General features: G+C 43.6%; 1 protein-coding gene across 2 annotated transcripts in view; it reads left to right on the forward strand.

The window, feature by feature from the left end:
• LOC115148951 (protein POF1B) overlaps positions 1 to 9,430 on the forward strand; it is a 33,783-nt gene extending 24,353 nt beyond the window's left edge. The window contains exons 4-13 of one of the 2 annotated variants that reach the window (XM_029691302.1): positions 1,453 to 1,486; positions 2,943 to 3,023; positions 3,172 to 3,264; positions 3,765 to 3,878; positions 4,037 to 4,189; positions 4,366 to 4,485; positions 5,830 to 5,958; positions 6,352 to 6,422; positions 6,596 to 6,727; positions 8,498 to 9,430. In XM_029691302.1, coding sequence (XP_029547162.1) covers positions 1,453 to 1,486; positions 2,943 to 3,023; positions 3,172 to 3,264; positions 3,765 to 3,878; positions 4,037 to 4,189; positions 4,366 to 4,485; positions 5,830 to 5,958; positions 6,352 to 6,422; positions 6,596 to 6,722 — 922 coding nt within the window. In that variant the 3' untranslated portion in view covers positions 6,723 to 6,727; positions 8,498 to 9,430. The remainder of the gene's footprint in view (positions 1 to 1,452; positions 1,487 to 2,942; positions 3,024 to 3,171; positions 3,265 to 3,764; positions 3,879 to 4,036; positions 4,190 to 4,365; positions 4,486 to 5,829; positions 5,959 to 6,351; positions 6,423 to 6,595; positions 6,728 to 8,497) is intronic. The other variant, XM_029691303.1, reaches the window with a different exon arrangement.
• Positions 9,431 to 16,928: the final 7,498 nt, after the last annotated feature.

Consider the following 16,928-nt stretch of genomic DNA (forward strand, 5'->3'; position numbering starts at 1 on the left):
ATTTAAATAATCAGTGTTAGCTCTGGCTCTCCTCAGTTTCACACTGGGTTCAGAATGTCACACTCGCTCTAATTCAATTTGTCATGCTAGGTCATAAAATACTGTATGAGGTTTGTCAGGCTAGGTCATAAAATACTGGATGAGGTTTGTCAGGCTAGGTCATAAAATACTGTATGAGGTTTGTCAGGCTAGGTCATAAAATACTGGATGAGGTTTGTCAGGCTAGGTCATAAAATACTGTATGAGGTTTGTCATGCTAGGTCATAAAATACTGGATGAGGTTTGTCAGGCTAGGTCATAAAATACTGGATGAGGTTTGTCAGGCTAGGTCATAAAATACTGGATGAGGTTTGTCACATTAGTTCATAAAATACTGGATGAGGTTTGTCACATTAGTTCATAAAATACTGGATGAGGTTTGTCACGTTAGGTCATAAAATACTGGATGAGGTTTGTCACGTTAGGTCATAAAATACTGGATGAGGTTTGTTAGGTCATAAAATACTGTATGAGGTTTGTCACGTTAGGTCATAAAATACTGAATGAGGTTTGTCACGTTAGGTCATAAAATACTGGATGAGGTTTGTCAGGTTAGGTCATAAAATACTGGATGAGGTTTGTCAGGCTAGGTCATAAAATACTGGATGAGGTTTGTCACGTTAGGTCATAAAATACTGGATGAGGTTTGTTAGGTCATAAAATACTGGATGAGGTTTGTCAGGTTAGGTCATAAAATACTGGATGAGGTTTGTCATGCTAGGTCATAAAATACTGGATGAGGTTTGTCATGCTAGGTCATAAAATACTGGATGAGGTTTGTCACGTTAGGTCATAAAATACTGTATGAGGTTTGTCAGGTTAGGTCATAAAATACTGGATGAGGTTTGTCACGTTAGGTCATAAAATACTGGATGAGGTTTGTCAGGTTAGGTCATAAAATACTGGATGAGGTTTGAGGCGCAGGCACTGTTACTCTGTAACCCATAGAGACTACAGTATTGGGGGAATATAACGCTCCTGGAGCCATTAAAGTCTCTAGTAGTCATTGTCAACACATTTTACATAAACTTTCTAGACTCACTAGCTAGGCCATATAATATGTACAGTAACGCTGTGGAATGTACAACTCCCTAATGTTTTTTGGGATAATCTGCTCAGCGACAATGTTTCCCAAGGAGTCCCGTAATTACAACCGTCAGTCAGACCTCTCTCTTTCTCTAGACTCTCTGTTTACTCATAGTACCTGTGATTCACTGAGCAAACACACCCCTCTGTTTCCCTGTCCTTTTGTGTGTGTGTGTGTGTGTGTGTGTGTGGTGTGTGTGTGTGTGTGTGTGTGTGTGTGTGTGTGTGTGTGTGTGTGTGTGTGTGTGTGTGTGTGTGTGTGTGTGTGTGTGCGTGCCTTATGACCTGTCATGTTCTTCAGTGTTTACCTTTCCATCTCTCTCCCAGGAAACACCTCCTGGACCCCAGCAACGACTACAAGGTACAGCAGGGAGGGAGGGGCGGCTGCCATGATGGTTTTACACAGTACACCATATAAGTCTTGTACTTTACGGTTTAAACAGTTACAGTGCATTCTTAAAGTATTCAGACCACGTTACAGCCTTATTCTCTCATCAATCTACAAACAATACCCCATAATGACAAAGTAAAAACAGGTTTAGATTTTTGGTGTGCAAATGTATAAAAAAAATATGTCATTTACATAAGTATTCAGAACCTTTACTCAGTACTTTGTTGAAGCACCTTTTGCAGCGATTATAGCCTCGAGTCTTCTTGGGTATGACACTACAAGTTTGGCACACCTGTATTTGGAGAGTTTTTCCCATTCTCTGCAGATCGTCTCAAGTTATGTCAGGTTGGATGGGGAGCGTCACTGCACAGCTATTTTCAGGTCTCTCCAGAGATGTTCAATCGGGTTCAAGTCCATGCTCTGGCTGGGCCACTCAAGGACATTCAGAGACTTGTCCAGAAGTCACTCCTGTGTTGTCTTGGCTATGTGCTTTGGGTTGTTGTCCTGTTGGAAGGTGAACCTTCGCCTCAATCTGAGGTCTTCAGTGCTCTGGAGCAGCTTTTCATCAAGGATCTCTCTGTACTTTGCTACGTTCATCTTTCCCTCGATCCTGACTAGTCTCCCAGTCCGTGCCGCTGAAAAACATCCCCACAGCATGATGCTGCCACCACCATAGGGATAGTGGCAGATTTCCTCCAGACGTGACACTTGGCATTCAGGCCAATGAGTTCCATCTTGGTTTCATCAGACCAGAGAATGTTGTTCCTCATGGTCTGAGAGTACTTTAGGTGCCTTTTCGGGAAACTCCAAGTGGGCTGTCGTGCTTTTTACTGAGGAGTGGCTTCCATCTGGCCGCTCTACCATACAGGGCTGATTGGTGGAGTGCTGCAGAGATGGTTGTCCTTCTGGAAGGTTCTCCCATCTCCACAGACGAACTCTGGAGCTCTGTCAGAGTGACCATCGGGTTCTTGGTCACCTCCCTGACCAAGGCCCTTCTCCCCCGATTACTCAGTTTGGCCGGGCGGCCAGCGCTAAGAAGAGTCTTGGTGGTTCTAAAATTCTCCCTTTTAAGAATGATGGAGGTCAACTTTGAGTCTCATAGCAAAGGGTCTGAATACTTAGGAATACTTATTAGGTAATAAGGTATTTCTGTTTTTTTATGATTTTAAATTTGCTATTATGCGGTATTATGTGTAGATTGAGGAGGAGAAATATTTATTTGATACATTTCAAATAAGCCTGTAACGTAACAAAATGTGTAAAAAGGGAAGGGGTCTGAATACTTTTTGAATGCAGTAGGGAAAAGCACAATGGTTTTGTTAGTAACTGCATTTTCTCACTAGGTGCTCAAAGTGCTCTTTAGAAGAAGGTAACCATTCGAAACATGAAAGACTAAACGTGCGTGTGTGTGTGTGTATTTGTCCAGATGGAGAGAGAGGACATCGAGACCCTGATCCCCAAAGGAGCATCTGAACTGACCAAACAGCAGATCCGTTACCTGCTGCAGGTAACAGCTGTTTCTATTGGCTGTTTAACAGTGTTCTCCCAGAACATTCCCTCTCTGTCTTTCCCTCTATTAATCACTCTCTCCTGTCACTCTTGTTTTTCTCACATATCTTCTCTACCCCCCCCCCCCCTCTCTCCCGCTCTCTCAGACCCGTATGACAGCTGACAAGACAATGCGTCTCCTGCTGACCACCTTCAGCAGCCTGAGGGAGGAGCTGATCCACATGTCAGAGGACCTGAGGGTAAGACCTGGGGCCTGGGCCCCTAAAGTAGCCTCTTATGGCTCTTTTCTAAACTGTCCCATTGAAATATACATGTAGGCAGTCTTACAGAGTATTACTGCGCCTGTCTCTGTCTCTGTTAATGATTTATAAATGCACTAGATCGGTGGTTCCCATCCTTTTTTGGTTACTGTACCACCAATTGTTTTTTGCTCTGTCCGGAGTACCCCTGAAGTACCCCTTCATGTGCATTTTACCAGTAAGCCTATGGTCTCATGGGTCTTCTCAAGTACCCCCTATGGATAGGCCAAGTACCCCCAGAGGTACCCCTGGTTTGGAACCACTGCACTAGATGACTGACAGGGGACGCTGTTAATGCATACTTTTAAATTCAATTCTGTGAGCTAAACATTAAAATGTACAAATGTATAAAACCATTTTCCTGAAAGTATAATGTTTTGAAAGTACTAATGTCACTGTCTTCACGACAACAAAAAATACTTTGGTCTCTGTTCTCCCAGCGTCTGGAGAGTGAGAAGGAGACCCTGGAGAGAGACTTAAGCTTCAAGGCTGACCAGGCTGAGCAGTATGACCGCCTCCTAGAGGCCGTACGAGAAAACAACAGACAGCTACAGGTAGGTGTGTGTGTTGGGGGAGTTTGTTATTGTGTGTCTTCCACTGTGTGTTGCTTGTGTGTGTTTGCCTGTGTGTACACCTCCTCTGCACTGTATGTTAGTGCAATGGGTGTATACAGTATGTGTGAGCAACTCTGTCCATCCATCCATCCATATAGATATCTCTGAAGGAGAGCAGCTCCAGCCAGCGGACCCTGGAGACTCAGCTCCTGAGCAGCCACAGTACAGACTCAGACAGGGACTTCCGCATCAGAGAACTGGAGGGCAGCTACCGAGCCCTGGAGAAGGAGAACGAGATGCTCAAACAGAAGGTACTCTAACTTTACTCTCCATCGCTGACTCTAACCTATCTCACTTCAGAGCTAGAATAAACTCTTACCAATTCTTCCTGCACATGATTACTTAACTATAGTATCTGACTGTAGAATTATTCTCATAGAACCAACTTCCTTAACTCACTTGTCTCTCTGTATCTGTTTTCATCCAGCTGGCCGGTCAGAGCAGCAGTAGCACCATTCAGTTTAAGACAGAGGAGCTGTCACGTCAGTACTCGGAGCAGCTAGCTGCCCTGCGCCAGGAGAAGGACAAGGAACTGCAGAGCCTCAGGGTAAGAAGCCTACAGAAATGTATGGATACAGGGATGGGCTTTCCTGCACAGTTGGAAGTAGTGTAGCAGTACTGACTGTATTTGTGAGCAGAAATATGGGTATATAGTTTTATACTGACTATGGGTATGTAGTGTTATACTGACTATGGGTATATAGTGTTATACTGACTATGGGTATGTAGTGTTATACTGACTATGGGTATATAGTGTTATACTGACTATGGGTATGTAGTGTTATACTGACTATGGGTATATAGTGTTATACTGACTATGGGTATGTAGTGTTATACTGACTATGGGTATATAGTGTTATACTGACTATGGGTATGTAGTGTTATACTGACTATGGGTATATAGTGTTATACTGACTATGGGTATATAGTGTTATACTGACTATGGGTATATAGTGTTATACTGACTATGGGTATATAGTGTTATACTGACTATGGGTATGTAGTGTTATACTGACTATGGGTATGTAGTGTTATACTGACTATGGGTATGTAGTGTTATACTGAATATGGGTATGTAGTGTTATACTGACTATGGGTATGTAGTGTTATACTGACTATGGGTATGTAGTGTTATACTGACTATGGGTATGTAGTGTTATACTGACTATGGGTATATAGTGTTATACTGACTATGGAAATGTAGTGTTATACTGACTATGGGTATGTAGTGTTATACTGACTATGGGTATGTAGTGTTATACTGACTATGGGTATGTAGTGTTATACTGACTATGGGTATATAGTGTTATACTGACTATGGGTATGTAGTGTTATACTGACTATGGGTATGTAGTGTTATACTGACTATGGGTATATAGTGTTATACTGACTATGGGTATATAGTGTTATACTGACTATGGGTTAGGGTATACTGACTATGGGTATAGTGTTATACTGACTATGGGTATGTAGTGTTATACTGACTATGGGTATGTAGTGTTTATACTGACTATGGGTATGTAGTGTTATGCTGACTATGGGTATGTAGTTGTTATACTGACTATGGGAAATGTAGTGTTATACTGACTATGGGTATGTAGTGTTATACTGACTATGGGTATGTAGTGTTATACTGACTATGGGTATGTAGTGTTATACTGACTATGGGTATGTAGTGTTATACTGACTATGGGTATGTAGTGTTATACTGACTATGGGTATGTAGTGTTATACTGACTATGGTAGTGTAACTGACTATGGGTATGTAGTGTTATACTGACTATGGGTATATAGTGTTATACTGACTATGGGTATATAGTGTTATACTGACTATGGGTATATAGTGTTATACTGACTATGTGTGTCTCTGACTGTCTGTGTGTCTGTCCAGACCCAGCTGACACGGATCACCACGGAGTATACCACGGAGAGATCAGGTGACAAGAGCCTGCAGCTCCGCATCACACAGCTGCTGACAACACTGGAGCAGCGGGAGGTCGTCATCAAACGTCAGGAAGAGGTCAGGGGTCATAGTTACTGGTCACTGTTCAGCCTTTAGGCACAGATCTAGGATCAGATTTGTATGTATTGCCTGACTTAAACCCCCTTAAGAGAACCAAACTAACCCAACAGGTTTGGATTAGGGGAAAAAACCTGCTTTTAGGGTCTTTCATCTCATTTGTTCCCATAATCAAGTTATGGGTTTTGGTCTGGCCAGTCTGACTACATTCTCTCACAGTCCTTGTGTTAACGTGGCTCTGAAGGTTCTTTTAATTTCACCTTAGGAATGTGTTTATCTGACACGCTTGTACACCTTTAGCTACATCATTAACACCTGTTTTACAGCACAGGCCTTCTTCCTCCTCCCTTCTTATTCATCTCTGACCTCCCATTTCTGACCTTTAACCATCAGGAGATCTGGAAACTGCAGCAGAAGAAGAGCGACAGCGCCAAGAATGTCACCACAACCACTGTCACCAAAAGGTCAGCCCCCCCACAACACCATGAGCCTATTTTATGGGGAGTATTTGGAAGAAGCTCCCCTAAAATGGGTTAATGCCTAGTGTGGTATTTCCTAAAACAGGATTTTGTACTGGTATACAGTAAGTACATAACCAACCAGTATGCGGTCCTTACTGTGTATAACTGATGTGTAGGTACAGTAACAGGTACCCCCTCTTGGGCCTGCTGAGTGAGGACTTCCAATCTACATTGCCCGTCAAGGACGCCAAGACCATCGTCATCGAGAGCCGGACGGGGGAGATTATCAAACAGGTAGAGTAGAGCAGGTAAGAAGTGTAAGCTAGACGGCCATGCTAGAATGGACAAACTATAGTATAGCTATACTGTAAGAACTGACGAGTAAGAACATCAGTTATTGTTCTCAGTTTAGAGTTTGAAGTGAGGGGTAAAATTAGGGAAATAATTAAGGTTAGGGTAAGTTGTTAAAAGTGAAATATGATTAGTGATGTCTATTCTGACATGGCCAAATAGTGTTAACCCTGTGTGTACTGTCATGGGGAACCAGGAGGGAGAGAGCCTGGGTTCCTTACTGGGCTTTTACTATCTGGCCCTGTCAGAAGCTGGGCCAGGGGTCGCTGTGTGAGGAGGGATGATGAGAGGCGGATGGATGGATGGATGGATGGATGGAGGCAGTTCTCTCTGTGGTCCTGGAGAGCTAGGCACTGATGGCATGGAGAGACCATGTTCAATTCTGCCTCTGTCTGTTAGTAGTAAAAATAAATGGATGTTCTCCCAACTCTACTAAATTCCACATCAGGGTATGTTTAATTGGACAGGTGACCGTGTTTGTGAGAAGCATGCAAGAGGTAGTGATTGAGTTGGAGTGGATATACAGTGCATTCAGAAAGTATTCAGACCCCTTGAATATTTCCAAATGTTGTTACGTTACAGCCTTATTCTAAAATGTATAAAATTGTTTTTTCCCTCATCAATCTACAAACAATACCCCATAATGACAAAGCAAAAACAGGTTTATGTTTTTGGCGTGCAAATGTATAAAAAAAAGGAAATATGACATTTACATAAGTATTCAGACCCTTTACTCAGTACTTTGTTGAAGCACCTTTGGAAGCGATTATAGCCTCGAGTCTTCTTGTGTATGACGCTAGAAGTTTGGCACACCTGTATTTGGGGAGGTTTTCCCATTCTCTGCAGATCAACTCAAGCTCTGTCATGTTGGATGAGGAGTGTCACTGCACAGCTATTTTCAGGTCTCTCCAGAGATGTTCGATCGGGTTCAAGTCCGGGATCTGGCTGGGACGCTCAAGGACATTCAGAGATTTGTCCCGAAGCCACTTTCAGCCACTACTGAGGAGTGGCTTCAGTTTGGCCACTCTATCATAAAGGCCTGATTGGTGGAGTGCTGCAGAGATGGTTGTCCTTCTGGAAGGTTCTCCCATCTCCACAGAGGAACTCTGGAGCTCTGTCAGAGTGACCATCGGGTTCTTGGTCACCAAGGCCCTTCTCCCCCTATTGCTCAGTTTGGGCGGCCGGCCAGCTCTAGGAAGAGTCTTGGTGGTTCCAAACTTCTTCCATTTAAGAATCTGACTTTTGTAAATAAGTATTCAGACAATGGGGTACTGTGTGTAGATTGATGAGGACTTTTGAAAAAATCTAATCCTTTTTAGTATAAGGCTGTAACGTAATAAAATGTGGGAATAGTAAAGGGGTCTGAATACTTTCCGAATGCACTGTTGGGTGACATTACCGACTTTTCCAGGGATTGGAGATCCACTGTTAGTCTTAGAGCTTCATGATGTCTGAATCAAAGCTGTCATTAGCACACTAGTCAAAACAACAACATCAATCAGAGGGTTAGATAAGAGCAAGCTTTTTGTCTTTTTGTCTTTTTGTCTTAATGAAAGAGTTGTGTGGCAGATTTATACTGAGTGAGAAAAAGCGAGGAACAGACATGTAATTAAGTACATCTGATGGATTAGTCCTTCACGCCATAACGACTGTATCCATGTTGTTTATTTTGAAACAGGAAATCATTACAACCCCTTAAAGAGACTTCTTCTCTCTGCTCCGCACAGGAATGAACGACAAGAAGACCCTGACGTTCCCACACCCTCCCTCCCACACTCCGTCCGTCCCTCCCCTTCTCCCCCCGCAGCTGCCGTCTCCCTCTTCCTCAGGGCTCCCAGGGTGGTGGTGGTGGTGGTGGTGGTGGTAGGTTCAACACCCCTATATTTGGGATGAGTGGTTTGGAACAAATGGGGTTGCTTAGACGAGAGGCTTCACTTTGGTTGTGATAGGGACACCAAATACTCAACGACCAAATATGTTATAGTAGAAGCTTATGCTACAGCCACGAGGGCTGGGGAGTGGACAGGGAAGAGGGTTGGTGCTTATTAGTGTGCAGCTATCTAGTCCGCTGTCCTCCATGGAGCCAGCACTACCCTGCTAATCTTGGGGACAACTCCTCTAAAGGCGTTATGGTTACTTTGCATGTAAATAAGTTAGCTAAATATGCTTTAATTGTGTGCTAATTTAAAAAGACTATGGTGAAACTCGCTTTGGCAGACATTTAATAAAAATGGCCACCTCTGGTCTGGTCTTTTGCTATTCTTTTGTGGCAAGGTAATGGTACATAACTGTGATATGTTTTAGATGCATTTTGTTTCATATTTAAACCTTAAGAGGTGCATGGGTTTGTTTTGAATGAGGGGTTATTTGAATGGAATGCTGTGCTTGGGGTTGGGGGTTGGAGTGGGTGTATGAGAATATGAATGACTGGGTTGGACATGGACTGGTGCATGGTTCTATGGGTAATATACCATAGTGGATGACCTGGTCATTTTAGAAGCACAATAAACACTGTATGGAGTACTATGTTTTTCCTTCAATTGTTATCTGCTGAAGTTCTCTTTAATGTGCTCTCACATTTAAAGTCAGCCTGTTCTTTTCTATTTAGGCCTTAACCTCTGCTTTTTGGAACTGTGAATAAAATGTAGAATTTAACGTCACTTGTCTTTAATTTTTTTATGTGTTTTATTTTCTTTTTACCTATGAAACGCCAATAATAAGGCCTAGGGGCAACTGCTATATTATCCAGTAGGGTGCCACTGTCAGTGTGCAGTTACCTTCTCATGGCAGCAGAGGGGGCCAGTGGCCTACACTTGTGCCTCAGAGTGACGGAGTGGTATGGAGCAGCCCCCCTCTGCTCTGCTCTCAGTGAATGAGGTCATGATATCTCTGTAGGGCTTGGCTCAGGCAGACTGTCAACCATTTCACTGTCCCATTCACTGGACTCTCTGTCTGACGATGCACACATGCCCTGTGATCTATATATGCTTGGTAATGGTAGTAGGACACTAGGAACTAGTGTTTTAGTGGTTAGATATTGCAGTGCTATTAGTAGTATTAACAGTCAAATAAGTAAAATTATTAGTTGTGTTGTTAGTGTGTGAGAAACTTTTCTGACACATTTCTTGACTGAACCATTTCCGTAGCCTGTTTTATGCATGCTTCATGAATTAGTGATGAGGCGTGGTGCTGGTCCCTGCTAGGTCCTCAACTGCTCTCTTCAGGAGAATGAGGTCAGCAGGGAAGCTACGGCTCCTAAAGGAAAATACTGTCTCATTCATAAAGTTAGGGATTATCTGGGCCTCTGCTATCTGACTGGCCTACCTACCTGGCCTCCTGATTGCCTGGCTAACCAGACTCCTTGCTCCGGCCAAACGGTACACCACGCCCAAGTCTGGATCTGAGTACATCGCAGACCCTTCACTGAATGCGAACACATTCGGGCCATCTGATTGGTCCAGAAACCGATGGGTTGGACCAGAGCCAGAACACACGTGGGTAAAAAAAAATCATCATTGGTTTTGATACTCTGATTGTTTAGAGACAATCCAATTGCTTTACGACTTTGTTTTGTACGACACCCCTCGTACCCCTCATCACCACAAACGACTTCAATGATGGCAGTCTCAGACTAAAGTATGTAGCGAACGGCAGAACAGCGTTGTCAGACTAGCCTCTTGGTACCTGTACATATATCACATCCTAATAAGTTATGACACACACAAGCAAGCACCCACGCAGAGTTACACGTACGCACACTATTGTGTCTATATGATCACGATAGTGATTTGATTTTGATTAATGTTGGTGCCAAACTCCTTCCAGAACTTCTCATTGTACTGCTCCTCTGCAATCTTCTTTATCATGTCCAGGGTCTTACGCACTTAGTTTCCCCTCTTCCAATCCCTCTCTCTCTCGTTCTCCACATCTCTATCCTCTCTCTCTCACTTCCCACTGCATGGCCTGATGTAGCTCTGAGAGTTAGAGATGCATGGGCTAGTGTGTGTGAGGTTGAGCGTCGGATGGGTGAGGAGAGAGAGGGAGATGTGGGGGCTGGGGATAATGGGGAAGCATTGATTATGGCTGATAATTCAGGGCTTTGATGTGGATAATGCAGTCTCTCTCTTCCTGCACTGCCTGTGTACTCAAAGCCCCTGGGGGCCACAGAGGATATTGGGTTTACACACTCTCTCTCTCTTTCTCTCTCACTCTCTCTGTGTTTGATAGAATGAAAAATAGAGCATGCACGCACATGTAGAGTGTGTGTAAGTGAGTGATTGTGTAGGTGTGTGTTTGTACAGTACTACCACACAACTGTTTCTGTGTGTACAAATTCACAGGGGTTTTACCATATCTGTCTGCCGGTGTTCCTTAACTTCCTCAATTCTGTTGTGTCTATATAAGTTTTAGTTTTCATTGTTTTTCACTGTCTCTTTCCATCCATAACCAAAACCGTACTCGCTCTCTCCTTCTATCCTAACACAAACCATACTCTCTCTCTCTTTCTAATCTGACTATGCACACTCACAAGGCCCTACACACTTACAGGGCCCTACCGACTCACACACACACACACTCACTCCATCATCTGCTCACTCACACATAATATGCACATACATTTATACTGACACACACACACACACACACACACACACACACACACACACACACACACACACACACACTTACTCCATCATCTGCTCACTCACACATAATATGCACATACATTTATACTGACTCTACACACACACACACACACACACACACACACACACACACACACACACACACACACACACACACACACACACACACAAGCTGCTGCTACTCTGTTTATCTTATATCCTGTTGCCTAGTCACCTTACCCCTATACATATCTACCTTCATCACTCTAGTATCCCTGCATATTGTAAATATGGTATTGGAACTGACTCTGTATATAGTATGCTTACTTAGTGTATTCGTATTGTATTTTTATTGTATTCTTCATATTTCCTCTTATTTCTCATGTTTTTTTTCTTCTAGTATTACATTGTTATTGATTATTGCATTGTTGGGTTTAGAGTTTGCAAGAAAGGCATTTCACTGTACTTGTGCATGTGACATTAAAACTTGAAAAGGACTAGGAAATGTGTGAGTGGCAGCTCTCTCTCTGGCCTCTGTTGAACCCTCTTTCCCTGTTACCCCTGTATCCCATCTAACCAGGACCCCTGCAGTGGGTCATTGGCGCCTGCCCCTCCCTGCAGCACTCCACCAATCAGGCCTTTATGGTAGAGTGGCCAGACGGAAGCCATTCCTCAGTAAAAGGCACATGACAGCCCACTTGGAGTTTGCCAAAAGGCACCTAAAGGACTCTCAGACCATGAGAAATAAGATTCTCTGGTCTGATGAAACCAAGATTGAACTCTTTGGCCTGAATGCCAAGCTTCACATCTGGAGGAAAAATGGCACCATCCCTGCAGTGAAGCATGGTGGTGGCAGCATCATGCAGTGGGGATGTTTTTCAGAGGCAGGGACTGGGAGACTAGTCAGGATCAAGGGAAAGATGAACAGAGCAAAGTAGAGAGAGATCCTTGATGAAAACCTGCTCCAGAGCGCTCAGGACCTCAGATTGGGGGTGCAGGTTCACCTTCCAACAGGACAACAACCCTAAGCACACAGCGAAGACAACGCAGGAGTGGCTTCTGGACAAGTCTCTGAATGTTCTTGAATGGCCCAGCCAGAGCCCAGACCTGAGCCCAATCGAACATCTCTGGAGAGACCTGGATATAGCTATGCAGCGACGCTCCCCATCCAACCTGACAGAGCTTGAGAGGATCTACAGAGAAAAATGTGAGAAACTCCCCAAAAACAGGCAAGCGTGTAGCGTCATACCCAAGAAGAATCGAGGCTGTAATCGCTGCCAAAGGTGCGTCAACAAAGGTCTGATTACTTATGTAAATGTGACATTTCAATTTTTTTATATATAATTTAGCAAAAATGTCTAAAAACCTGTTTTTGCTTTGTCATTATTGGTTATTGTGTGTAGATTGATGAGGGGAAAAAAACGATTTAATCCATTTTAGAATAAGGTTTGTAACGTAACAAAATGTGGAAAAAGTGAAGGGGTCTGAATACTTTCCGAATGCACTGTATATGCTTCAAATGCCAAGCCACGCACACCCTCATCACCCCTCAAGCTCCTCTAACTCAACTCTTTGTCTCTCTAGTCTGTACCCCGCCCCTACCATATCACACACCCCAGCCTCCCCTAGCCCCTACCATTCTGTGCCCATCACCGTCAGGTTTTTCTATTTTACCTTTTGACCTGGGAGAATGTCTTTGTTTGACAGCTGTCATGTCATGTCACTCTTTCTCATGTCTATTTCCCAGTCTCTTTTTCTCATTCTGTTTCCCTGTGTTAGGAAGAGCCCTCGCCCGTCCACTTTCTCTGTTTGCCTCTGTCAAGCAGAGCCCTCACCCCTCCGCTCTTTGTTTCCCTCTGTCAGGAAGAGCCCTCGCCCTGCCACTCTCTCGGTTTCCCTCTGTCATGAAGAGCCCTCGTCCCTCCACTCTCTCTGTTTCCCTCTTTCCGGAAGAGACCTCGCCCTCCACTCTCTCTGTTCTCCTATGGAAGAGATGACTGCCCAGCAAACCGGGAACTTTCCCAGAACCTTAGATAAGATTCCCATTAAGTTCTAGTTAGGGTTGTCTAGCATTAGGATGATAACATCCCAAAAACATTCAAATAATGATATGATTTTTTGTTGTTGTTGAAATATATGAAATATCCTTGGAATGAGCACAATATCTGTAACAACCACCACAGAACATTCTCTAAAAGTTCTTATTGTGTTATTACATTACCTGGAAATCTAATGTACCAGTAATATTTTCCCCCAAACCAAAATTGGTTCTGTGAAAATTCCCAGAGCATTCGTTAGGTTACAGAAAATGTTCTCATAACACAAAAACTGTCCAGACGTGCTGATGATTATGCAATGTTTGTGTAAAACATTCCCGTGATGTTGCAAGAACGTTCCCAGAAAACATTTTGTCTTGTCCCCGAATTTTCCTGGGTTAATTACAGTTGAAGTCGGAAGTTTACATACACCTTAGCCAAATACATTTCAACTCAGTTTTTCACAATTGCTGACATTTAATCCTGGTACAAATTCCTGTCTTAGGGCAGTTAGGATCACCACTTTATTTTAAGAATGTGAAATGTCGGAATAATAGTAGAGAGAATGATTTATTTCAGCTTTTACATTCCCAGTGGGTCAGAAGTTTACATACACTCAATTAGTATTCGGTTGCATTGCCTTTAAATTGTTTAACTTGGGTCAAACGTTTCGGGTAGCCTTCCACAAGCTTCCCACAATAAGTTGGGTGAATTTTGGCCTATTCCTTCTGACAGAGCTGGTGTAACTGAGTCAGTTGTAGGCCTCCTTGCTCGCACACGCTTTTTCAGTTCTGCCCACAAATGTTCTATGGGATTGAGGTCAGGGCTTTGTGATGGCCACTCCAATACCTTGACTTTGTTGTCTTTAAGCCATTTTGCCACAACTTTGGAAGTATGCTTGGGGTCATTGTCCACTTGGAAGACCCATTTGCGACCAAGCTTTAACTTCCTGACTGATGTCTTGAGATGTTGCTTCAATATATCCACCAAATTTTCCATCCTCATGATGCCATTTATTTTGTGAAGTGCACTAGTCCCTCCTGCAGCAAAGCACACCCGTGCTTCACTGTTGGGATGGTGTTCTTCGGCTTGCAAGCCTCTCTCTTTTTCCTCCAAACATAACGATGGTCATTATGGCCAAACAGCTCTATTTTTGTTTCATCAGACCAGAAGACATTTCTCCAAAAAGTACGATCTTTGTCCCCATGTGCAGTTGCAAACCGTAGTCTGGCTTTTTTTATGGCGGTTTTGGAGCAGTGGCGTCTTCCTTGCTGAGCGGCCTTTCAGGTTATTTCGATATAGGACTTGTTTTACTGTGGATATAGATACTTTTGTACCTCTTTCCTCCAGCATCTTCACAAGGTCCTTTGCTGTTGTTCTGGGATTGATTTGCACTTTTCGCACCAAAGTACGTTCATCTCTAGGAGACAGAACACGACTTTTTCCTGAGCGGTATGACGGCTGCGTGGTCCCATGGTGTTTATACTTGCGTACTATTGTTTGTACAGATGAACGTGGTAACTTCAGGCATTTTGGAAATTGCTGCCAAGGATGAACCAGACTTGTGGAGGTCTACAATTTTTTTCTGAGGTCTTGGCTAATTTCTTTTGATTTTCCCATGATGTCAAGCAAAGAGGCACTGAGTTTGAAGGTAGGACTTGAAATACATCCACAGGTATACCTCCAATTGACTCAAATGATGTCAATTAGCCTATCATAAGCTTCTAAAGCCATGACATCATTTTCTGGATTTTCCCAAGCTGTTTAAAGGCACAGTCAACTTAGTGTATGTAAACTTCTGACCCACTGGAACTGTGATACATTTAATTTTAAGTGAAATAATCTGTCTGTAAACAATTGTTGGAAAAATTACTTGTCATGCACAAAGTAAATGTCCTAACCGATTTTCCAAAACTATAGTTTGTTAACAAGAAATTTGTGGAGTGGTTGAAAAACGAGTTTTAATGACTCCAACTTAAGTGTATGTAAACTTCCGACCTCAATTGTATGTCTAAGAAGACTAAAAAGAAAGCATGTAATTCTTGATTGTCCATACTGCCATGGCTATATACTGAAAAAAGAAGATCTGAGAGAGCTTCCCTGGTGGTGCAGAGGATTAAAGACCTGGTTTGGGAACCAAAAATCCTAGGTTCAAACCCCGCAGGTGTAGATAGTCAACATATAGTATGAAGTGTAAAAAATATGGTTGTGATTGATTGATTAAATGCTGTTCAAATGTCCTATGAATTAAATGAAAATGCCATGTGTCTCTCCACCTTCAAATGAGAATTGACATTAATTCTGGAAAGAAACATAATGGAGGTGTATTTCAATCAGTTATCTTATGCTTTAAGGAGCTACATTTTTGCATGCTGAGAATGTTGTGGTGGTATTAGGTCAAACTTAGATATACAGTTGTCTAACTGTTCTTGAAATGTTCTGAGGACCTCCAATACAAGGTAAAATGTATATTGCGTGAACATCAATTTAATATTTTGTTAAACCTAAAACAAATATGCTATGAACTTCATGAAAACAGACTTATTTGGAAATTGTGGAACATTGTGGGAATGTTATGTGCAACCTATGTGAATATTGCAAGAATTGTAACGGGTGTCGTATAGAGACAACCAAGTGGGAAAAGGCTGCCTAAGTATGGCTTCCAATCAGAGACAACGATAGACAGCTGCTTCTGATTGGAAACCATACCCGGCCAAAACATAGAAACACAAACATAGAATGCCCACCCCCTATCACACCCTGACCTAACTAAACAGAGAAAAAACAGCTCTCTTAGGTCAGGGCGTGACAGTAACCCCCCCCCCCCCCCCAAAGGTGCGGACTCCCGGCCGCAAACCTGAATCTATAGGGGAGGGTCCGGGTGTGCATCTGTACTTGGCGGCGGCTTTGGTTCAGGGCATAGCACCCCCACCGCCCGCTGATCCCCCCGCTTCTGTGTGTCCGGAGAAACCAGACCATGGATCATCACCGGAGGCTTTGAAATGCCAACCGCCGCTGAAAACTCTGGGCTGCAGACCGCCGCTGAAGACTCTGGGCTGAAGACTCTGGGCTGCAGACCGCCGCTGAAGTCTCTGGGCTGCGGACCGCTGCTGAAGACTCTGGGCTGCGGAGCGTTGCCGTAGGCTCCGGACTGGGGAGCGTCGCCGGAGGCTCTGGACTGGGGAGCGTCACCGGAGGCTCCGTACTGGGGAGCGTCGCCGGTAGCTCCGGACTGGAGAGCGTCGTTGTAGGTTCCGGACTAGGGACCGTTGCTGCAGGCTCCATGCCATGGATCATCAATACAGGTTCCGCGCAATGGATCATCACTGGAGGCTTCGTGCCATGGATCATCTCTACAGGCTCCGGGCCATGGATAATCCCTACAGGCTCCGGACAATGGATAATCCCTACAGGCTTCTTGCCATGGATTATCCCTACAGGCTCCGGGCCATGAATTACCTCTGGAGGCTTCATGCCATGGAACATCCCTACAGGCT

This window comes from Salmo trutta, chromosome 15 (assembly GCF_901001165.1).
Source record: "Salmo trutta chromosome 15, fSalTru1.1, whole genome shotgun sequence".
NCBI classification, from domain to species: Eukaryota; Metazoa; Chordata; class Actinopteri; order Salmoniformes; family Salmonidae; genus Salmo; species Salmo trutta.